Genomic DNA, 25,240 nt, shown 5'->3' on the forward strand with positions numbered 1-25,240 from the left:
GTCTGCTCTTAAAAACAAAATTAAACCAAGTACCTTCCCTCCATTGCATAGATTAATGGATTACTCTTTTCTCCTGGCCGAGTCCAGGTCGCTAAAGCTAGGCTAAGTTTGCAATTCTGTAGAAAAGTAGTTTTGCTAGAACAAATCAGCATAAAAAAGCCTGCAGAGCACAACTTGATTACAGGGAAATTTAAAGAGAACTGAATATATGAGCTCTCCTTTCTGAGTGTTTTAAAATTTCTTCTGTAACGCCAAGTAAAAGGCAGCCTTTCTCACCAGGTGTTATAACCTGCTAAAAACCCAGAGTAACAAGTTGAGGTCGCACATCTACTCGAAATCCTGATATATCTGCATGTGTGTTGTTTCTACTTGTGTGCAGGTCACTATTTGTTACTTTGATTTTGAATATAGAGAGTTAACAGATGAAAGTTAAAATAGTGACAATCAAATGATACAGTCTTGCATTTAGCATTTGACCCGTTTTTACCAGCTACCATACAAAAGCTGCTTTGACACCTTTCTAAAAAGTTATCAAATACTGCACTTACTGACTTCAACATAATCAATAATTAAGAGACACTTAGCTAATGGCACCAACAAATTAGGTTTTCTAGAATCAGAAGGAGAAACAGCGTGTCCAGAGCATTAGCTTGAGAGCTAGCTGACTAAAACTTGTGTGAGTACCACATAGAGATGACAATTACAGGTTAGATTATATTCACTGCTTGGACAAACACTCGGACTTCGCATCTCTGCAGTTGAATGCATTGCAGCTGGGCATCTCTGGCACTCTGCGCCTCTTATCAGTTTATTTTACTTTAAAGTCCTCACAGCCGGTTAACTTCGTCTTTTTCAGGCAAAACATCAAAAATCAGGCGGTAGTGTGTCATCCCCTCTACAGGGAAAGCAAGACAGCCTTGCGAAGAGCAGTTATCTAGGGCATATTCCCTGTTCGCAATGACATCCTGTAGCTTCACTTTTCCTGCTTACGGCAATTAGCGCCTTCCTAACCAGGGTTCGCTTAGGGACGGGGAACAGCACCAAGACAGAAAAACTTGGTAGACCTTATCTAGAAGAGGAGAGGAACGGTAGTTTGGAGGGCGCGACAGCCCCGGGGGGCTCCGCGCCGCGCTCCGCCCGGGCAGCGGCACCTCCTGCCCGCGGGCACGGGCGGGCACCGGGCCGCGGGGGAGGCGGAGGGCATCGCGGCCGGGCGGGGAGGGCCGGGGCTGCCGGAGCCCCGGGACAACCCCGCTGCACAGCACTGGCCGGACGGGGCCTGCCGAGCCCCCCCCCGCCGCACCCCCGTGGGTTCAGCCCCGGCCCGGCACGACGCAGGGAGGGCAGCGAGCTGTGCCCGGCCGCGGGGACAGCGACGGCCGCTCTCGTCCCCGGCTGGCCCCGAGGAGGGCACCGCCCGCCCCGCCCCGGCCGTCGGGGCAGCGCAGGGCTGGTGCCGGCGAGCGCCGGGCACTGACAATAGAGCTGCGAGCAGCCGATGCTGTGCAGGTGGCAGGCGAACAGAGTGGGAAAATAAAACAACAAGAAAATGACATCTCTCTTACCTTTCCTCTTTGATCTCCTCCTCCTCCTTCTCTTGGACTTGCATCTCAGCTGCCCGCTCGGCCCTCCCGACGCCCTGCCGCTGCCCAGGACGGATGTCATGCCGGTACCTCAGCGAGCAGCACCGCGCCGACGTGTTCTTCTCCCGCGGAGTTTCTCCTCGTTCTGGAGGCGGCTTTTATAGGGCGGTGGGTCGGGCCGGCGGGGCTGTGCCGGGGCTGTGCCCGGGCTCCGTTCGGCGCTGCCGCCGCGCAAGGGTCGCGCCTCCGCCCCGACGTGCCGGGCCCGGCCGGGGCGATGCCCGGGGGCGCCGCCGCGGCTCTGCCGGCCCCGCGCCCACTTTTTGCACCTCTGCGAGTTGCTGGGCACCGGCCGCTTTGAAGCCGATGGTGCGGGGGTGGGGGGGGCGAGGGGGGCGGATTTGCTGCTGCAAAGTCTCCCGCAGCCCAATCGCTCCCGCCGCCCGGCGCTGACATCAGCTCCGCCAGCCCTCGCCCCCAAACTCCGCTCCCCCGGGGCTGCCGGCTGTGCCCAGCTCACGGGAGAAAGCGAGGGAGAATGGCCCCGTAGGGAATAAAAACATCCTGCCGCCTCGTCTGGGAGAAGCCGGAGGGGCAGCTCGCAAGAAGGGAGGCTGCACGGAGGATTTCAAGCCTTTTTTTTTTTTTTTTTTTTGTCTGCTTTAAACCATGTGGACACTGAACACTCCGCTTCCACGTACACAGAAATGCCTCTGCTGTCCTCCCCAGCCACGCAGTTATTAACTAGTTCACTAATTGCAATGCTTGTTATTCCCAGTGAAAGAATATGAGTTACTGTTGAAGGATCCCTGTGTCAACAAACCTTATGCAAGAGGATAAGTGTAGCGATTCTCCTTGAATCTCCAGTTATTTTTAAGGTACGTGCTCTGTTACATTCACGATCAAGGGCAAAAGCTCTGTGAAAAGAGGAGTGTGTTGTCGCTCAGACTCACACATTAACACTCTGCAGTGCCTCATTTAGGCAACTGTGCAATTAAAGTGTCGGGAGCAGAGGGGCTTTTACAGAGAGGAAAGATGACAACAGTAATCCTCTGAAAAGCTCGACTACAAAGCATTACATATGTGTTCGTTACAAAAAGCCAGGGTACACAACAGATAAGATACTGCTTCAAGTTACGAGGGACCAGGCGCTTCTGTGCTCTACTGTCCTTACGCATTATCTCATTTAAAACACGTATCTGGAAACCTAGGTAGTGACTGGAAAATGGAAGAATATCAAGAAAAAATATGTTAAATAATGAATGTCATCATTAGTACCTACTGCACTTGCAGTTGGCTGAAGGAGCACAGCAAACCCCTGTTTATCAGAACTCCTTTAATCTAAAACTTCCTCTTGTTGGAATGTAGGTTACCTGGCTCCTGCTGCTAACCACTTCCACTGCAACCCTCCCAGCTATTAGAAACCCTCTGTGTTTGGCTGGTATATAGGCCTCTGTAATTTTTGGAGGCGGTAGAGCTACATGTTACAGATTTTCCAATTAAATAAACAAAACCACTTCCATAAAAGTCTCTAAAGGTGCTCATTAAACAAGGATACGGATAACTCAGGTGTGCCAAGATGATGTCACCTCTTGGACCCTCTATGCTCCACGAAGCAGGTCGCATATGGTAAGAAGGCCCCATGTACCCTCACTTTCAGCTATGTGGCACAGCGCAAAGCTCAGGGGGAAACTGCCCTCCCATCTCAACAGCTAAGGTGAGGTAAGCAAGCCTGAGAATCCAGACCTGCATTGCTTGAATGTCAGATATAGTTCAGGAAACTCTGCATGAAAGTAGGTTCTTACTTGCCTAGTTTTTACAGGTACTGGCAGAGCTGCTTTACAACATACACATCACCCAAACTGCTACAGAGCTTCAGTAAACATCTCTTTAAAGTGCTTCTGTCTATTTCAGGGATAAAACTTGTCTGCAGGAAAACAGAGAGGCAATCAGTAATTTTTATTTTCAGCTTCAGCCTTCAACCATTCTCCCCTTTTCCTTCTGATTTCTGTTGTTCTGACCACAGCTGACTCTCATCTATTAATGTGGCAAAAACTTGTTGTATGTGAAGTAGTTACTGCTGCAGCAAAACACAACTGCATGTTCAACTGTACATCAAAGTTCTGACCAGTCTGGAACTTAAGTCACTTAGTTTAGAAGCCAGATTTAGAAAACTGTCTTCTGTATTTCAGTCCCAATCTGTGTTCTCTACATTATGGATCTAAAAGAGAAGCTAGATCCAATTAGAAGGAAAAGGAGCATCCTGGGACATTCATTCATTTTTAGGAGTGGCTTCAAGCTCAGCACATTAAATTTTCTGAAGGCTTTATTTCTGACAATATTTTGTTAACACAGTCTCAAAATGACTGGAACCTAACATGTTAAGAAGACAGGCTAGCATTGCCAGTCCCTAGAGAAGTCATGCTACCAAGCCAACCTGAAAAGCCACCAATTCTCAGAAACTATTATTCAGTGATAACAGATTCATGAACTGCTTTATATTTCTAGGCACAGTTCTAAGAAAGTATCAGCAAGGCAACATTAGCAATGATGGATCTATACTGGTGATATAGCTCCCTCCTAGGCTGGTTTGAGGATTGGAGAAGGCATGAAGACAGCTGAAGTCATGCTGGTGGAAGATTTCCGCTTGGCCACAAGGAGATGTGAAAGGCAGTCTTTGTTTATACTGTCCATCTACCAGGTCAGTAAAATTCCTTAAATGTTCTGTGCTTATTCCTCTTGTTCCCTGCAATGGAAGGAGTTGGCTTCTCCACCCAATGAAGTGCCCTGTTTCAACAGCCTGTTTTAACTTAAATGCAAGGCTACCAGTCCCACTCAACTGGGTCTGTCTCTTCACTCAGAAAAACATGTAAATGTTTTCAAGAACTTTGTTAGAGTGACATAAACTCAAACTAGGAAATACAAAACCAGTATCAATGAGGTGGGAAAAAACTAAATTATAAAATAATACCATCTCTCTCAGTTATGTGCTTATGTCTACCATTAGCCAATGCACTTGACAGTTTTATCATCCCACGGAAATTATGGCTGTTCCTCAGTGCCCCAGTAAAGATTGTTAGTGGTGTTCCATGCTCCTTTTGGTTGAGTAAAGCAGTTTAGGATTTTTTCATCTCCATGAGCCAACAACCTGTGGTTGTTATGATTATTACCTTCAAACTGAAGTAATTCAGACTGTTCTTTATTATCTTCAAACTGAAGTAATTCAGACAGTTTTAAAGGCGTAACTTCACACACCTTGACTTACAGCCTGCGAAGAAATGCACGTCACACCAATGCACACTCACCTACTCAGGCCTAGGTGAGTCAGCCAGGTAGGAGAGTTTAAGGTGTAAATCCTGATGTGAATGCCTCTTCCCTGTGCTGTCTGGGAGCTGTGACTCCTCTTGTGAACTCATTGCAACTACTGATCCCAGCCAGTACATCAAAAACCTCTGTTCCTGTTCTTGTGAGATAGACAGGTCTGTCTCAGTGCTTGAGGTACCCAAGCAAGAAGTCCAAGCTTTGCAGGATTTGTGACAATTCACTTCACTCAGGTTCTCCCAAAAGAGGAGAGCTGAAGGGCAGTCCAAATAGTTTATTAACTGGAAGACTGATGGTGACTATGAGAGTATGATGGGGAAAGAGAGTGTGAAGCTGGGTGCCAGGTTGCACACCTTATTTATGCATTACCATTTAAATTTCCATGCCTAAGCAATATAGTGTAGAGTTAGTAAGCAACAGAAATGGAAAAAAATTAAAATGGATGAATAAAAAAGGCAGTCCACCCTTATTTCAGCTAAGGACTTCAGATGAGCAACTTTAGGAAAAAAATCTTTTGGACAGTTATCTAAATCTGAATTCTAGGTCCACAGGTATTATGAGTGGCCAGTACTTTTTCTATACCAACACATTTAGATGAAGTAGAATAAATATGAGATCAATTTTTTTCTTTCTCCCTCTGTTTTTTAAAATTTGGAGTGGCTTGATTTTCAGTGACATGATAATATAAAAATTGCAGGTGAAAGAATTTAAATAAATGCTATATTGAACTTGCAGAAATGCAAATATGTAAAATGATGTTGAGCATCTAAAATGTCTCAGGGAATGCCCCACATGAGTGTTGCAGCATTTGCAGGGAGTGGTCGGCTCAGAGCAAAAGGGTCCTGCTGAGCAGCCCAGCAAGTGGGAGAGACAAGCTCCAGACTCTGCACTTCCCAGAATATGCACAAACCCTTGAAGAAGAGACCATCTGGCTGCCTTATTCCACAGTTTGCAGCTGCACTGTCCCTTTCCTAAGGAGCTATGGATACTGCAAGTAGCAGGCCACAGTAGAGATTTTTGCAATTCACTTCTTGGGAGAAGATATGCCCTGTAGGCTCCTTAGAGGGGACAGGGATGCAGTAGCCACCATATATTTTTCTCACCTCCTCTCCATCCCGTTTCTGTTTGATTTTGCTTCCACCTGCCTGTGTAGGTAGAGAAAAAAAAAAGGCCCTTAGAATTTGGAAGATAAAAGATGCTCAAGGGCATTAAAGCAGGACATGAATGCAATCGTGTGGCTGTGCAGGTGAGACTCCAGAGCCTTCTGCCGCAAAATGCCTGCACTAATCCACTCTTGCCCTACTTACAAGGAGCTGTCAGTGTGGTTATTTGCAGCAAAAACCACTTTAGCTTTGGGGCCAAACATCACAGGTTGGTGATGAAGCAATGAGGGTAGGGACCCATATTCAGTGTATCAAGTTTGTCAGAAAAATACCTCACTGCAGGCAGGTCCTCCTGTCTGCTTTGCATATTCTTGCACATGAAATATCTCAGGCTGGGTAACACTGTGGTATTGCATAGCTGGAGGTTAAGGCAATACTAAAAGGATTTGCACCCTCACTAAACTGCAACAGAACTGAAGGGATCTGGGATTCTGTGTTCTCTGCTGTGGGAAAGTCACAGCAGCCAAGTTTCATCTCCCACAGGAGAAGCTTCCCCTCTCCCCCTCATTTCGTCAAGACCCCATATCTAGTCTGATGGAGGTTCACTGCAACATGCCAACAGTAGGCGACGTACATCTCCCTGATGAGCTTGAGGTAAACATTAGCTGCTTAGACAATAGTCTCTTTAATGGGGAAAATACCTGCATGCCAAAGACTGCAAGTCATTGTAATTAGTAAGCCTGTATATGCCACACAAACCAGCAGCAGTCACTGGAGATGAAACAAAACTTTCTGAAAGATGTTTGTATAGGCATACTAGAACATAATTCAGCAGCTCTGACTCTTGAGGGGAGTAGAGATACAGCTCATCACCAGAAACAGTTTTGATTTTAATAGTGTTTCCTGTGTTTGTGGTAAGCTGAACCAAAATGTGGAATGAAAATGTCCCAAAAGCAGAGATGTCGGAAACCTCATTCTGTCGTCAGATGTTTCAATCCCAGCCCAGACTGGTCATAGACAGTTTGTTCATATGGGATTAACTTGTTCACTGACCTTCTGCAAGGCCCCCATTGTACAGGTTTCTTTCTGTGCCCAGTATCCCAATCCACTTTGTTCAACCACTTGGAAATGCATCAAGTTGTAACAGATTAATTTGTTATTACCAATAATTTATTATTATTAGTTTATTATACTTCTTATTACTGTTATTCTTTTAAAATAGTAATTCTCTGATATTGAAATACTGAAAAAACCTTTTTGTCCTCTACGTCCTTTGAATATAACCTTTAAAACAAAGAGTCTGCTGGGGGAAAGACCCTGTGCTGCAGAGTGATGGTGCAGAGCACCCTTGGGCAGAGGAGAGGGGCACCTCATCAGCCCTTGGTGGGGCAGGGGTGCAGTGTCACTGGTGGGTCTGCAGCCCACCCAATGCCTTGGCTGCAAGGAATTCCCAAGAGGCTGAACCACAGCATCACCCTCATCACGCAGTTGCCTCAGGCTGGGAAATCAGGCACCTGAGAAGAGAATTCCCAAAACAGTTCGTTTCTCTGTGCTGACAGATTTTTCATCGGTAAAATACAGATGCAAATACTTACGTCAGGGGATTAAGGAAAGCTAAAATGACCATGGGTTGCTTGCACACAATATACTTTTCACCCTAATCTATTCAGTTTGGAAAACTTCCAAAAATTAAATGATGAATAAATTCTCCCCATAGCCGCCAAGTGGATTACAAAGACTTGCAGGATTTTTGATGAAAGACTACCATCTTCTAAAATGAATGCTGCAAGCCTATGTCATGAGAAACCTTAACCAAGTTCTCTGGGACTCTAAAAATGTTTTATAGAGTAATCTGGCGGTAGCTGCCTTGTACAGAATTAAGGCAGTACTGAAAAATACTACAGCACAGCTATTGCTATTATTTCAGTAATGTACTGTGCTACAGTTTAAAGAAGTTATTATGGAAGTATAATTTGACTAAAGTTTACATTTGCAGGCCGACATATGTTTAGTGTTACAGCCTTTTCCTTGAGACCTGCAGCAGCAGCAGTCACTGACCTTGTTAGGGACAGTGGCTGAGGATAAGGTGTAATAACAGAAAAGGAAAAGTGTATTGAATTGCATTAACCTCTGGCTAGATCCCCTGCCAGATTCATCAGATTTCTGTGCTATCCAATGGCTTTACAAAAGGAGTTTCACTGCAATCTTCTGTCAACTTATGTGCCAGTTTGGACAAATTTGGAGGAAAAATATCCTCTGATAGAAGGCAGGTACAACCACCCTTCCCCCACCAGGCTCAGGAAAAAATAAATTTTCCTTGAAGGAAAGTGAAAGAGATAAAAACTATTTATTTAACAAACACACTGGAAAAGGATAATAATGCTAAATAATAAAACCTCTTGATCTGCTGAGAGAAACCTGGGAAAATTTCAGAGTCCTTCCATAGATCTCTCTTCCCCTCCTTAGAGCTGGGTCATGGTGGGCCCACCTCCAGGGCCAAGGCCTTGGTGGAAAGTCCTCCTGATGTGTTCTGATGTTGAAACAGTCCAGCAGAGAAAAAAGGAAAGAAAAATGAAGTCCCAGGAAAGCAAAAGTTCAACTCTCCAGAGGAAAAGGAGCTGAAAAAGCTGGCCGAAAGCTGGCTGAAGAGCAAGCAACGCTTCCTCTGCTCTTGCTGCTGCAGAACGCAGAGAGGAGTCTGTGTGTATATCTGTGTGTCCTTGAAACAAAACCGTAATCTGCTTTGAAAGTTTGCTGGGTTTTTTTCTCTCCCCCCTCTCAGGCTCAGTTTAAAGGCACAGAAAAGGCAAAAAAAATTAATTTCTGGGCATAGAACAGCGATATGGGATACACATCATAAAGTCATCCCAAGACAACTTATTTTTAAACATACTTTTCAAAAGGCATTCAGATTTATGTGGTATATAATCACTGCAAAGCTGAACACAACAGTGCAGAATATAAATGCAGAGAAGTGTATGGAAATACAAGAAGGCTGCTGTAGAGGCATATGTTTTCCGACAGCTGGCCAGGAGTAGCAACAGTCAGGTGCAAATTTCTGAGATTTTTAAGGCCCTACAGCCCCTACTGAGCACCCCATGACAGACATCAGAGTAAGGTCATTGAGAAAATAAAGAAAATATTTTTTTGGAAAGAACTAACTTATAAACTTCGTAGTGCAGATCATGAAAATTATTATTTATCCTTGTACATCCCTCTCATAGACCATGTGATACAATGATTTGCCTGGGGAAGGTTGTTTGCTGTGTGCAGTATGGCCATTCAGAAGTCATGGAGGGTACATACTGCAGGTAGGGAAAAGCAAATAACATAAAGTCTGCCTTGTATTTTTAAAAACCTTTTTGTATTTCATTTCCTAGATGATATCTAATTGATGTAGAGTGATTTGAATCTAGCTCTAAGTTCTGACTCCTGTTTCTCCTGATGGCCGCACTCAGCAGTTGCTTGATCCTTTTTCATTTAGAACCATCTCTTTCTCCAGGCAGCAACTGACAGAACAAGAGGACACAGTCTTAAACTGCGCCAAGGGAAATATAGGTTGGATATTAGGAATACGTTTTTCATGGAAAGAGTGGTTAAGTACTAGAATTATCTGCCTGGAGAGGTGGTGGAATCACCATCCCTGGATGTGTTTTAAAAAAGATTGGATGTGGCACTCAGTGCCATGGTTTAGTTGAGGTGTTGGGGCATAGGTTGGATTTGATGATCTTGGAGGTCTCTTCCAACCTGGTGATTCTGTGATCTGTAGGATGGTTCTAAATTATGATGTGCTGGTAAATGTAGATAGTCATCCCTTGATGATTGCTCTCGTAGACTTTCCTACTATACCAGACTATCCTCATGGAATTAATACAGGGTTTGAACACCCTTGGTCTGATGCCAGGTCTTAACTCAAATTGACAGTCATGACCTTAGGTAAGTCGCCTAAGTACTTATGTTCTTAAAGATGACAGCAAGCCACATTACTCCCTGTAAGTTTTGTTTCATTGGTTATCACTAAACTATTGAGGTAAATACTGTCTTTATCTTGTGTCTGGATGCAGCTCCTACAAATATGGACCCCCAATTCTTGCTTGAGATGTCTAGATGATATTATAATGTGAATAAAGAAACATCATGGAGCTATGATTGCCATCACAGATCTAAATAAATACCCACCAGCAACACTGAAAAAACAACAGCAGTTCCTGAATTAAAAAATAACTCTTTCAACTATCATGAGTAAGGGAAAGGTAGAATGCAATGCAGTCAATATTAGAGTTTTATCCTCTACCTCCCACATCAATTTCCCCTTAATTTTATTTCCCCTGTGCTCCAACTGATTTTCCTTCATTGTCCTCAGATAGGCATCAGAAAAATAGAGGTGCTGAAGCCTCTATCTGCAGGAAAAAGAGATACCTAGAGGTGCTTGCATGTAGGTCTTCTACAACAACTGAGTTCCTGGAGGAGAATGATGTCCACAGACAACTCAGGAAAACTTGAGTGGCAGCAAAGACAGAGGACAGATCCTAAACATACATCAAGAGGAGCAGGGGTATCAATAAACACAGAGAGAACAGTAATTAATCTCTATGTCTCCCTTGCCCTAGAAGTCCCAAAGAACTGCCTGATAGCTCTGAATGATTCATATGACCAAAAATTTCAGTCCATCCTCATCATACGGATGCAAGTCGAAGACATTATTTTAAGATCTTGGGTAAACCTGTTAAAGCCCAATGTGTCCATCCCGGTGGTGAATCCTGAACCCTTCCTTTATATAGGAAATAGATAAAGTGATACTTAATTTCCTGCAGAGTGACTAGGTGACTCTGCACTTACCATGTTAATTAGTAGTAGCTTTGGAGCCCTTCAGCTTTGTTTCTGCCCTCTGTCCAAATCCTTCTTCCCTTAGTTTTTCTCACTGAATCCACATTCAGGCATTAATTTCTATGTGTCGTACCAGTAAAGATCAGTTTTACAGGATGACAATGACAGGCAGCCACTGAAGCCTTAAAACACAAGTGCTGTATCAAATAAAACCTTAGCCAAACTGGAAAGAGTTACTTTAAAATAATGAACTTCTCTTTACTGCTGGACAGTTTTGGAATAAAATTTGCAGATGTGAACTCTGCCAAGTTTAGTAGTAGGGAAAGATTCAGTGGGAATACAGTTTTAAATCTGTCATTTAACCATAAGACTGGAGACCTAAGCCTGGATTGTTCCCATTTAATCTTTGCATTTGACTCAGGTGAAGACATAAGTGAAGAGTCTTGGCCCCCTGCACTCCTTGGCACACAATTGGAGATAGGCAGGCCTTCAGATGGTAGCATGAACTTTACTTTGGAAACACCTTTCTTATTTAAACACGAGAGAATTGAATAGCTTCATTGAGTGAAGCTATGGCAACCTGGGATTTTTCAGTGTTTCTCTGAATCCTAAAACTATCCAAAATTGGGAAAAGTAGACCTTCTCTTAAAAAATAGGTAAAATTTTATGGCTGTGACTTGTTTCTCCCTAGATTTTTTTAGTGGGACGATGGAGAGTAAGACTGAAATTACACCAGTATAAAGTACAAAGTATTTTCCTGAATCCTGGGGTTTAAAATATATATTTCCATTTATAGAATCAGTTTAATAAACATCCTTTTCAAATTCTCAATTCCTGTTACATCTTTATCAAAGGGGAAACAGTTAAAGAAAATTATACATCAGTGCTGGACTGTTTCTTTTTTTTTTTTCCCAGAAAGAAGTATTAGGATCATATGTAAGATGCCTTATTTAGAATCTGAAAATTTATTTTATGCTTTTCTGTTGACAACCAGAAGCACTGGGTAGGAAAAAAATAGCAGAACAAAAGAGCTCCCTAGAGATATTTCACGTTTGCTGACTTACTACATCATCACATATGACACTGAATTATTAGTTTCAGCAAATACTGAAATAGCACAAGAAAGCTTTCCTGCTCTTTTATCTTCACCATTGCTCTTGGATTTAAACAAGTCATATAAAAAGTTCTGGGAAAAACTAAAAATACTGAAAAATCATAATTTAGAGTGGTGTTTGTTATACAGGATGCTCCTTAATCATACTGAGGTAGGAGGCTGGGAGCGTAGTTTCCTTGAGCTCAGAGGACAATTTGGATAGAAAACAGGGCACATCAGGTCTTTAGGAAGTTTTAGTAGGATTCTTCCTTTCTCTCTCTTCATCCGTGGAAGTGACTCTGCTCATGCAGAAAAATTGAAATGGTGCCCTGATTTGTATCAGACTGAACTCTGCTGTTGTCAGAGAAGCCCACACACAGTACAGCACATTTTCCAATCATGTCACAAGTTAGCTATTTTTGGATTCCTTTTAAAAATACAAATATTAGTGACTATCAAAATTCAGGCCACCATGTACAACATTGTCTGTGTGGGGTCTCAAAACAGAGGTGAGCAGCTTGCCCTGCCTCCGCCACCTGGACTTTGTGGTCCCACTGACACATGGATGACCTCTCCTCACCAACCCCTGCCTGTGTGGGCTTGTTTGATTCCTGTGGCCTTGACCTCAGCTGTAAATTTTTAAAGTGACACTGTGTTCTTTATTGCAGGAATGGTTAAAGGTAAATGTCTAGGTGTAGTATGATTCTCATGACCTTTTGGGTCATGGGAATAGAAGTACAGTATCCAACCATATCAATAACTCCAGACTCAGTTCTATGTAGGATGCTGTAGTTTAATATCATCTATATTGATGCAACAATAAATAAAATTATAGTGCATTGCATTACCATAGATACTGAAAATTTCTGAACTGAGAATTGTTATGTATTAATGTTGAAAATTTGAAATCATTAACACCAAGCTGAGGCATGATTGCCTTTTTCAGAACTAATTCTCAAAAACAGCTGTGCTAATTCTTCTTTTTAAGGAATGGATACTTGATTTTTCTCACCCTGAAAACAAAGACGAAATTCTCATTTACCAATATTTTCCTGGGATTAGATTGTTTTCCTGCAAGCTGTGGCTTTTAGATGTACTGGTGTAGCTTCTTTAAAATGCTGTGTGTGACAGCAAGAGAAAAGGAGAAGACAAAATGAAACAAATGGATCAGTATGTTAAACAGTGTCATAAACTGAAAGGAAGGGGTAGAGTATGATCAGGAATATGTATGTTACAATTTAAAATAAGAATAATTAGGATGGATTTATTTTAGATTCATGGTGCAATTTACTGTGCTCATCTCAGACACTTCCTTCCCTTTCTTTTCTTCCCATACCCATTGAAGGATTTAAACACCTTACTTGTAAGTAATAAGCATTGATTCAGCATCCCTTATGAAATGATGCATGATTTTACTCCATCACAGATAATTTCAGAAACATTTTGCTGCCTGCTTTTATCTGCACTCTGCTTGTGGAGAGGATTTGAAAAGGTTTGCGTAGTTGCCTGCTCTGCAATAATGTGAGGATTTTGTTATCCCGCTGAGCTACCACCGTTGGTTCAGATAGCTTGGATTCCTTCCTTCTGCAGCCAAAATCTCACAAAACCTCTCCATGAAACACAAAGGTGCGTGAGAGAAAGGGCAAATGATTCACCGAACCTTTCAAGAGGCTATTTATGTTCCTCCTGGAACACAGCAATTAGTGCTTTTCTTAGCCCCATCTGATCACCTTGTTGTCTTCTGTTTGTGCAACCACTTAAACAGTTTTTAGACAGCGATCTTCAGCTAATTCTGATATCAGATCCAGTCCTGCCTCCATCCAAAGACACCAGACCTGTCCTACTGACTTAAACACAAATGGGATTAAGTATTGCATCTCTTTAGCCCCCGCAAAATACCGACATCTCAGTCAGGTTTGCACATCTACAGACGTGGTCAGAGCACAGCATCCCAAGTTCAGTACAAGTCCACAACCCCCCAGCTGTGGGATGTTCTCTTCCTTGCATGTGCCAGCTGTGATTGCTGACATGCCAGCTTGCATTTACAGGAGACACCCTCAGATTCACAGATGTACTTGCACCTTCTGATAGTCTCATTTATTGTGACAGGGAAATAGAAAACCTAGTGCAATACAGACAATACTGACATTCATCTAATACGATTTCCCTTTTTTGTTCCCTGTATCTCAGTCTTCCCTCAAGCCTGTATGCTAAAACACCCACCCAGTAATTGTGGAAATTAACGCCAAACGATTGGCAGAGGGATTTGGGTGTCCAGTTCCTTGTGGCTATCTATGAGACAATCACAGTGCATTTCTGAAATTCGAAGCGTTGTGCTTGTTGCAGTGCAAGGACAGTCTCTCTCAGGTGCTCATGCATCGGGTTTCCCATGGGGTGTCGTGATCCTTTCCTGGGGCTGCCAGCTGCTGGGCACAGCTGCCCAGAGCCCTCAGCGAGACCCTGCTGGCTGCTGCCCCCTCGAAAGGGACATCATTCCCTGGCAAAGTCCTGGCAGAGTCCCTGACAGGGGTACCAGTCCCTCTAAGAAGCATCAGTGCCGGTACGGGGCATCAGTGCCTCTGAGGAGCATCGCTGCCCGGCAGGAGTATCAGTCGCTACGAGAGGTGTCACACTTCAGCAGGGCTATCAGGCCGAGGCAGGACTAGCGGTCTCTAAAGGGGGCATCAATCCCTACGAGTGGTATCAGCCCTGTATGAGGTACCGGTCCCTATAGGAGGGATATCAGTCCCTGGGCTGTCAGTCCCAGGCAGGGTCTCGGTCTGGCTGAGGACAGTCGCGAGTGATCCATGCAAATTGCAGCCCGGCTGCAATCAATAGATGTGACAAGCAGCCGGCGCTGGCAAGCGGGGACATAATGAAGGTGTGAGTGTGTAACCGGCGAACAGATAACCATGCTATAGGAAATCATAGGGCAGCGCTGTATTGAATAAGTGCAGTGCGAAATGAGCTGCGGCTCGCAGGTCATGCTTCCCCGCTGCTGGAGTGTCTCCTGCTCTTGTCCTTTGTAATTGTAAGTGGCAGCAGTGGCGGCTGAATGCGAGGAGGGCACGTATCCAGCCCTCATTTGTTCTGCATTACAATGAAGCCCTCGCCGCCAGCAGCTGATCCGGAGTGTCGGTGCCCACCTCCCAAGTGGACCAAGAAAACAGTGAAAACTCAATTTACTTGAGAATTAGGAAGGCTGTCGTTAAAAGCAGGCTGTCGTTAAACACGAGGAACAGCGGAGCTTGTCCTGTAAGAAATAGGGTGAAACTTCTCTGTTTTCTTTTTTAAAAAAAAACATGCTTTCCCCTCCAAGAAACACAGAAGACAAAAGTCTTTTCTTTCAGGAAACAAAAAATCATACATGGAAAGTAGAAAATCCTCTCATTTTCTTATTTTTATGCTCAAAGAAATATTTATAATATATGAAATAATTTTTTAAAAACCTTGAAAAAAGCTTTTGAACACATACAGTCTTAATACAGATAATTCTACAGATGCTACTATTTCTTCTACCCACTTATTAATATTCAAGGAGAGACGAATATCTAAAAAGTGTTCATTGATTTTTAATTTCATCTCCAAGTCCAATATGAAGTCCTTCTCTGCATTTTGTTCTGACATTTGGATCAAACTCAGCAGTCGTTTTCTGGAACCTCAGGTCTTCAAGACTCTTGGCTCTGAATCTCATTTAAAGGTTTACAGATTAAGTTTAACATTTGAGCCTAGTCAAACACAAGGAGGTAACTCAGTGCTCTGTACAGTTCACTGGTAATTCACCATCACTGATCAATACTTTCAGCTATTTATGAATACTCCATACATCCCTTCCCCCTTTTCATAATACCAGACAATCTTATTTATGTTTTTCTTTACCTTAGCCCTGAAATGTACAGTTTTATGGTTAAAGTAAAAGCTACACTAAACACAACACTTGCTCGATGTATTTACTAATACACTATAAAAGTAGATCAGTATTTATTCTGTAACCTTGTTTTTAATCACTCAGTGTGGCTGCTTGCTATAATTGTTATATAGAATCAGTTTGGTTCTTGCAAATGAACCTACCTACAAATGAAAATAATTCAAGACAAAAAAATTTCAAGCTCTTGATAATTTTCCTTTTTTTCTTTCTTTTTTTTTTTTTTTTTTTTTTTTTTTTTTTCTAATAGAGTGAACAAACCCTGTCTTTTTTCTTCTGGTTTATTTAGGCCAGACAGCTTCCAGTTGAATCAAGGTGGGTCCCAGTCTGGGTATTTCCCAAACTCTGAGGAGTCCTCAGCGGGGTTTGAATCCTGAAATAGTGAGCAAAATGCCACAAAAATCTCAGTTTTGACAGGTGACCACACTTTCTGACACAGGAAGGTGTTCCAGGAGTTAAGCCTATGAGTGATTTGGTCGATTTGGTATCTGTGGAATCCCCTGCTTTTAATTTTCCATTGTTTGCCTACGTTATGTAGGAGAAATCTTTGTGGATACGAATGGATTGCCCGTCTTCTGCAGAGGCAGCACTGAGAAAGACCACACAGCAGCCTACAATGCCTCACCGCTGGGTGGGAAGAAGACATTTTGGGAGTTCAGACTGGCTGCATTCTTCACACAAACGGGCACATGGGACATGACCTCCCCTGGGAACAAAAGCAAGGGCCTGCCATAGTTAATCCTGGGCTTTGTTATCTCTCCTGCACATCACTGTGCTTCCTGGCTAGCCCTGGACTGCTGCTGCTCTGCAGGAGTGTGTAAAGAGAGATGCTATCTTCCGCTATCTGCCAAAGCCAGAAACAGGCAATACCAGAAAAGCCTGTCTTGTCCAATTTCCAGTTCAGCTTTACAGACCCAAGAAGTGCAGATAGTTTGGACATACTTTAGATAAGGACCTGAATATCTGGGCGTTTTCCTGAGCATTGAATGCCATGCTTCATACAGTTTACTAAATTGTGTCACTAAATTTTTACCTTTCCTGGTAATAGACTTTCTTGCTTCAGCGTTTCTTCTCCCTACCTCCCAGCAATAGTATTGGTAAACGGACAGATGCATATGTACAACCACCAGTGTACCCTCTCTAGTAATATTAGTTCTAAAATGTGCATATTTACTCAGTGCACTTGGGTTCCTGAGAAATAAATGTGCGAAGCCAAGAGCAAGCTGCTCTCATGCTTACAAAGCCCCGTGCTTGCAGTGAGAGTTCACTTTTAAATGCATGATGAAAAAACAGACCTTGCCTTCCTGTCTTTGTAGAAAAATCCCATGTATGTGTGTAGTACAAATGCACTCAGATGCAAAGATGAAAGTGGGTATTTTGCTTCTTTCACACACAGCCACAAAGGAAACCATGCACCTTTGCAGAGATGTAATTGCCAGGTGCCTCTTTTAGAGGCAGGATAGATAGCTAGTTTGGCATTGAGTTAATCATTTGGAAATGTAGGAAAGAGAAAAAAAGGACTGATTACACATTGCTTTGCTTCATAAACCTCACTCCCATACTGTCTGAAAATAAATGTTTGTGTTCGTTGTTACATCTTTCTATACAACATATTTAACCAACATTCAAGAGGTTGGCTTTTTTTTTTCCTCCAGAGACTTTCAGCAGATTTTCAGCTAGTTTTCCCCTTACTTTCCTTTCTGACTTTTTCCCTTACTTACCATTCCTGGCTCCCTCTAATGTGCTTCTGCTAAAGGATACCTTGCTTCTCCATTTGTTTTTCAAGTGAAATTAAATTGCTTAGGGATAACTGTTTGCACCTCAACTCATTTGTGAAAAATGTACTGATGATTGTTCCTATTTGAAGCAGGAATCTCTGAAACACAAATCCCTTCCTTAGGACAGGGAGGCCAGTCTTCTGCTGCTCTTCTATCCCATGAGTCGTAGGTCAGCATTTAGTTTTTGGAGAAAATAATTACTATTCAAAATTGCTAACGTGTTCACAATACTTTTTGAAATTCACATCCAGGGACCACCTGACCAAGACTAGGAGTGGGCAACCTCATAATTAAAGTGTTTTAGCTGTCCTGTCTTTAAAACCAAGCACATCACTGACAGCACACTGAAGACATAGGAGGTTTGTTGGACGGTACAGTTAGGTGAGCTCAACCTTTGGCAAGGGGGAAAATGAAGGACACAGACACCTGAACTCCAGGAAGCATTTTTCAGTAAACTTTGCAAAGACCTTTTGTCTCCATCACAAGTTGCAGTTAGATAATTATCTCCTTTGTTATCTTGCTGTAGAACCACTTCTGTATCAGCAGACAGAGCCTGTCACTGCTGGGTTTACAGAAAGTAAAGATGAAGGAAGCAGGGACGAGGACAGGGATCAGAATGGGGATGAGGGCAGACTGGGACAGGCATGGGGTGAGATGGGAGAAGCAAACAGATCTGAAGCAATGTCTAAATCCTGCCACACAGGCTCAGCACAGATAGTGCTTGACTCTGCTAGTATGTGCAGTGTCGCCAGTATGGCAGCATAATAAGTGTGAATAAGCATAATACAGATGCTTCTCAAAAGTGAAAGATCTTCCAAGTGATTGTTTTCCACCTTGTTTCCCTTGTTGTCACATTTGCTGCCCTAAAGAAGTGCATGCCTTCCCTGTGTAACAGTGAACTCGGGACCAGCAGCATCCTAGCACAGAGAAAGTTCTCAAATGTGCTGCAGGAAAATCTTGCAAAGGCTGGGATTTCTGTAATTCAAGCACATTCTGGTTTTATGTTTTTCATGGAGATCACAGTAGATGCTGAAGCTCAGTGTCAAATGATGGTCTTGTGAAATAGCTGTTTTCTAACAGACAGCTTCTTGATCGAAAAATGGTGCTTTTTTTTGGCCCCAATCTTTATGAACCTGAGCTGACAGCATATGCAAAATGGTATATTCAGCATCATGCAACAGAAGTGGGAAGCAAAGATTTGTGTGGTTTCATGTTTTGTATGGGTAAAGACTAGGGAATACACTTAAAGTAATCACAAGGAGAGGTTTTTTGTTGCTGTTTATTTCAACATTAGACAGTTTTATGTGCACAGTCTAGAAATATACCAAAAGGAATAATGCTATTAAATTGAATTATGAGAAATTTGTGCTTTCTTTTCATATGCCAGTTCTTCTTTCTGGTCTTGAAGTCTGATTTCCCCCACAGATATGGAGTACTGCTGCGTGCCATAAATGTCTCTTTCTCTTAAGCTTTTTCGATCAAAATGTTCAGAGATGACAGACAAAAGATTCAGGCTGTAGGACCGAAGCAAAATTTTAACTAACAACTGCTTACAACGTGAGGAGCTTAGACATCGTAGCTGCTGACCTTGCCACCAGCTTCTCCATGGTGCCAAAGAGGAGCATCTACCACACATTTTATTTCCATGTCAGATTATGTCCTTGCTTTGTACAAATCACATGCTGACACAAAATGTCTATGAGTCAGTCTTTTCCTTCATGTATTACTCATGTAAGATCTGCAACAAAATCCTCTATTTTCTGCACAAAGCAAAGCCTTCTTAGATTCATCACACTGCAAATTGGAAGGAAGAATTATGGCATTTCTCTTCAGAAGAATAAAAACTTTTGACATTTAAATACTATATTTACCAAAGCACTTTGAGCTATACTGTCATCTATTTTCTGTCTATTAAAAAACATGTTACAGTGTAAAAACTGTTTTTATCTCTGTCTCCACAAAAGCATGGCAAAAATTGATTCTATTTAATGTTTTATCAACTGAACTAGAGAAGAGATATTACCTCTTTGAGCATCAGCCAAATGTCTTGTAGCTAATGCTGACCTCTGTCAAATCTAGCACATTGTATAGGAAGGATTGACAATTATTGTTCTATTGTATTTTGCAAGACACCAAGGGTCAGAGGAATGGAATTGTTACATTGCAGCAGAACAATAATTCAAAGCTTGTTTGCCTGTGCTGGGGAAAGCTACTAAGGTCAAAAATCATTGTTGTGTTAGTGTAAAGACAAAATGTTAAGAAATCTGTAAATAAATTTGCAATTTTTCCAATTATTTTAACTGTTTGCAGGGATTTCCTTTGTGGTTGACAGGTATTCCAAATCAACCCACTGTCCTCCTATGACAGCGTGATTCTTCTTTTTAGGAAATGATAAATTAGCCTTTTAATCACAAAGATTCAGATTGCATTGAAGCTTTATCTAGCCTCCTGGAAAGGAGAGGCAACATCCAAGTAGGAAGGGAAATGCTTTAGAGCATGTATACAGCAGTGAGATAATATTTACAAATTCATAAAGGGCATTTTGAGTTAACTTGCTTAAGTTTTAAGGCCACGTAAAATAAAAAGTATTCCAAGATATCTGTCTGCGAAAGCCTTGATTGCATCTCCCTGTGGTGCATGACTTTTTTTACACTGCTAATTTCTATTGACAGCATTCTGCTTAGTTGAAAGAGCGTCAACTTATATTTTTGGCATTGAAAGTACTGAGTCTGATGTCTTCTTATCTTTTATGAATGCATCTATGGTTCATTGCAAATAGACTATAAAAAGAAAAGTATAACTAAGTGCCTCTATATAATCAACAGAAATGACAAACTCATTCCCATTGATGTTGAAGCCAGTAAGGGTTTAATGCAAAACTTTAATACGAACAAGATTTGATATAATACTGAATATAGTTACAGTATGAACTGTATTCATAATACAGAGGAAAAATATGATGAGTATCAATGAACTTGTCTAGGTCATCTCTTTTGCCTACAGTAGGATCATTTTCTGGGGCTATATTTCCAGCATTTTGGCTCAATCAGCCTGTGTTTGTCAGCAACATCACTCTGCTGCAAAACTGGAAAATACTGTATTGAACTATCTAAACAGGAGTACCATCTACTGGGCTCAGAAAGGAATCCTTCTGACCTGCTTAGCACTGCTGAGTCCTCAGGTAGTGTGTGTGATTCTGGGCACTGCACATTTGGAAAATTGTGGACCAAGGGCAAAAAAAGCTATCAAATTGAAGAGAGAGATGTAGGGAAGGCCTGAAAAATGGATGGTTTTTATGAGGGAAGACATGCAATGGAGCTACAGGCTAGAATGGGAACGGCCTCAACAACTGATACCAGATTGTAAATTCAAGTACTATTCAGGATAAGAATAGACATCGTGAGTGAATTAAGGAATATCAAGAATTTGGCATGATGTCAGACATTTAGTCAGACCATTTCATTGTTGTTTTCATGCTGTGGACATTTATTCATCTGTAATGAATAGAACTCACAACGCAAATTGGGAGTCAGGCTCTAGTTCTGTTACCACAGAACCCACTACAAATCAGGGCCCATTTTTACTAGGCACTGTCATTACCTTCTGAAAAAGAGCACCCAATATGGACTAATAATGGACTAATCTCTACACTAATGAATGAAATCACACGGATATCTGGGCTGGCTGAGAGGAACAAATCAGCAGTGGATATTTTCTTTCTTTGTAAAACCGGTGCTGTGGCAGGCAGTCCCCTGCAAAAACTCCAAGGAAGGGAAGAATCTACTGGATAAGAAAGGGGTCAGCAGTGTTCAGCAACAGACTATGTGAATTAAAATAAATTATGATTTTAAGGATTTAAAAGAGAAGAAATTAATGTAAATTTATGAAATGGAAAAAAATCTAAACCAAACCCCAGTCTTAGAACAGGATGACTTTTCGTGAAATTCCAAGATCTCAAAATAACAGCATCAGGACTTGGTGTAGCTCTTATTATTTGACCACTCTTCTTGTACAAACAGTAATGTTGCAAAGAGATTACAAATGTTATGGCTCAGTATAAAAGCACTGTTTTTTCCAGCAGGTGACAGTATGGAAGGAAGGCAAGGCACAAACCGAGTGTGTGGATTATGCCTCATTTTGATTTCCTCTGGCTGCCTAAGTTAAAGTCAAATTCTGCCTGGAACCATCTATTGCTTATGTGTAGGAGCCACTCAACCTTCTGAGAGTGGATTTCAGTCTTCAAAGCAGCCACTAAAAGGCATTTGTAGCTACACTTCTCCTGCCCAAGGAATATATGTGAAAACACTTTAATAAAATTATTTTCCATTAAAATAAATCACAAAAATATGTGTACAGTATGAAAACATTATGGCAAAACTATTCAAGAAGAGAAAAAACTTTATCAAAGCTTAATTTGTCTTCTGAAGTAAACAAACCAATAAGCCAAAGTTGAGAAGGATTTGGATAAGCCACCTCTATGCATATGTCTTGCTGGTGGTCTCTTTCTGTGTAAATTATGGCTCTCATCGTTTGTCAAAGATACATAGCTTTGGTCAGTTCCTAAAGTCATCTCCTTCTATGTGACGGAAACGTTTCCTCTAAGCTCCCTCGTGTTGGGGTCCCTCCCCCGCCGTGTAGCCCTGGGAGAGGGGCCCTGAGGGCACAGACACGGGGCTTCCCTGCCCCTGCTCAGTCTCGTTCCCATTGGTTGGTTTGTGTTCCCTGCGCGGGCAGAAGGACCCTTGGTCCCGTGACTGGAACAGTTCCTGGGCAGAGCTCCGGCCATGCGGCTGGAGAAATAAACATCTCTCTGAAACAGCTATCAAGAATCTGTCTGTCCATATATATTTCCTTTCCACGGGACTCCTGGTTTGATATATGCATGTTGCAGGATCCCCACTGCAACAAATGGTGGAGAATTGAGAGCAGAACGATCCCCGATCCCTAAGCGACTGATTTGTGTGAGTAAACCCTGGAAACTTTGGATTCCTCTTCTTGGTTTTTGCTTTGCTATTCCGTATCTAAACTATGGAGGAACCGTGGGAAGACTCTTGGCTCTCAGAGCCGCATATGGACATTTATCTTAAACTTAAAATGATTCTTGAACAACGATTTGTAAATTTTAGCTTGATTCAAGCTCAAAAAGAACTGAAACACTTCCTGGCATGGTTGTTTAAGAACTTTTTCTATGTTTCTTGGGATTTAATTCTTACCAAGGGCTTTTGGAAAACCGTTTGGACACAGTTAATACTGGAGTCAAAATATATGCCGATGGAAGAATATTTTCGTGAATATTATTTAGTTACCGAGACTGTTGAGCAATGTCAGCTGTGTCCTAGCGAAGGGAAGCCTGGCGAAGGGAAGCCTGGCGCAGGGACCGTGCGGCCCAGGCCACGTGCACTGAGCGCTCTGCGAGCAGCAGCGAGGCAGTTCCCGCGTGCGGGCGGAGCCACGCGAGCCGCAGTGTCGGCGGCGGAGCGAGGCGTGGCAGGAGCGGCGGGACCCGGCGGTGCCCGAATGGCCCCGTGCAGCGCGTGGTGGAGCGAGCCCCGTGAACGCCCGGCCGAGAGGGGCGGCGCGCGGGCGGCGGCTGGCGGCGATGGCGGTGGAACGGAGCCGCGCCCGGCCGAAACGCGCGCTGGAGCAGGGCACGGGGGGGTCATCGCTCAGGGGCCCGGCCGAGACGTGGGTGCAGCGCCCGGCAGCGGCAGCGAAGCTGCGACCAGAGGAGGCGACGCACGGAGAACTGAGCGGCGCGGCCCGGCCCGGCCCGCGCAGCCCCAAACGCGACCCCGGGAAGAGCGCGCAGGCACCAGCAGCTCCGACAATTCCAACACGGGAGCGACCGAAAGAGAGAGCAAAGACGCAGCGAGACAGAAAACAGCAGCCACTCGGAAAAAAGGAAAAGATCATAGCAACTAAGACCTTAGGGATAGTAAAATGGTATAATGTTAAGCAAAATTATGGTTTTATAACGAGGTGTGACAACCAGCAAGACATATTCGTGCATAGAACTGCTATTAAAAAGAATAACCCTGAAAAATGCATCCCAAGCTTGGGAGATGGAGAGGTGGTGGAATTTAATATTGTACTAGGGAGAAAAGGGTTACAAGCATCGCAGGTCACTGGGCCTGATGGTGTTTCTGTGAAAGGCAGTATATATGCAAAAAATCGTAGTCATGTTAGACAATATCTCCATTGTAAGCCCCCCCTACAGTTTCCCTTTCCTAATCCCACCTTTCCCTTTTACCCTATGTCCTATTACCCCCAGTGTATTCCTAATCCATTTTTTCATCCATGGTTTCCCTCACAAAACCATGCTTTTGCCAATTGTTTCCCCAAAAATCCCTTTCCAATGCCGAGTGGGGGATGAAAAGGGGGAGGGAAGAAGTTAAACCTTCTCCTGCCTCAGTTTCCCCACAAAGCATGCTCAGAGAGTTCTGTCTCCCTTCTGTCAGCCCTAAGATGTTCCAGAGAATCTGTTTGGACATTTAAAGACTCAGGAGGGTGGCTTGTTTTGTCTTGAAACTGTTCTTGTTATGTTTATCCAGTTGTTTTCATTCTCCTTTTATTAAAATAAAACGGGTGAGGTGTTGGGGTCCCTCCCCTGCCGTGTAGCCCTGGGAGAGGGGCCCTGAGGGCACAGACACGGGGTTTCCCTGCCCCTGCTCAGCCTCGTTCCCATTGGTTGGTTTGTGTTCCCTGCGCGGGCAGAAGGACCCTTGGTCCCGTGACTGGAACAGTTCCTGGGCAGAGCTCCGGCCATGCGGCTGGAGAAATAAACATCTCTCTGAAACAGCTATCAAGAATCTGTCTGTCCATATATATTTCCTTTCCACGGGACTCCTGGTTTGGTATATGCGTGTTGCAGGATCCCCACTGCAACACCCTCTAATTATCACTGAAGAAAAAAGTTCCAGTGAGGTGATTCAGGAAGAAACTCAAACTAACAGAAAAAATTTGTGTGATAAGAGCAATGAAATTGTGGCTGTGACAGAAATCAAACTCTGAAGCTACTCATGATCCTTGGGTGGGATTCACTCTTAACACCAAATCCTGGCTCTGTGGTTTTTGTAATGTCCCAATGTTGTGCTGCAGTGTGGACAAGCTCCTGCTTGCCCTAAGGCTCAGAGTATCAGGCAGAGGAGCAGAAACACCAGCCTTGACCCAGAATTCAGTGAAATGTCCTTCAAATCCTTGATTCTAAAGGTTCAGTTTAATTCTAGTATGCACTTGGAGGAAACAAGGCTTAAAGAATGGTCAGTGTCCAGAGCTGATGGGAGCTGTCAACCTGTCTAGTGATGACCTAAATGGGACTATCTAAAGTTACTACTTAAAATCCTCAAAATCATTGAGTTTGTCATTGATGTGACATAAAATTAAGCAAATTAAAGCCTAGAAACCTGAAAAAAACTTAATAATTGCTTTTAGCTTTCTTTTTCATCAAAAGAAATGATGAAAAAGCAATACCTATGACTCTGGGCTTCTCCTGAATTAATTTACTTGGGGTATCTCTGATAGTATAAAGAAATTTTTTTTCTAAATTTTTGCAGAAAACTACTTTCATGTGCAAGTTCAAAATCACAATTGCTTTGTGATATCAATACATT

General features: G+C 43.0%; 1 protein-coding gene and 1 long non-coding RNA gene across 2 annotated transcripts in view; one reads left to right on the forward strand and one right to left on the reverse strand.

Moving 5' to 3' along the window:
• The window catches only part of ADARB2 (adenosine deaminase RNA specific B2 (inactive)), a 315,112-nt gene extending 313,326 nt beyond the window's left edge, over positions 1–1,786 (reverse strand). The window contains exon 1 of the mRNA XM_048287253.1: positions 1,566–1,786. Within this exon, the coding sequence (XP_048143210.1) occupies positions 1,566–1,665 (100 nt within the window). The 5' untranslated portion in view covers positions 1,666–1,786. The remainder of the gene's footprint in view (positions 1–1,565) is intronic.
• Positions 1,787–1,887: 101 nt separating this feature from the next.
• Positions 1,888–25,240, forward strand: part of LOC125317571 — a 63,584-nt gene continuing 40,231 nt past the window's right edge. The window contains exons 1-2 of the long non-coding RNA XR_007200126.1: positions 1,888–2,461; positions 4,092–4,284. This is a non-coding gene — a long non-coding RNA (uncharacterized LOC125317571). The remainder of the gene's footprint in view (positions 2,462–4,091; positions 4,285–25,240) is intronic.

The sequence above is a fragment of the Corvus hawaiiensis genome, chromosome 1 (assembly GCF_020740725.1).
Source record: "Corvus hawaiiensis isolate bCorHaw1 chromosome 1, bCorHaw1.pri.cur, whole genome shotgun sequence".
In the NCBI taxonomy this organism is placed as follows: domain Eukaryota; kingdom Metazoa; phylum Chordata; class Aves; order Passeriformes; family Corvidae; genus Corvus; species Corvus hawaiiensis.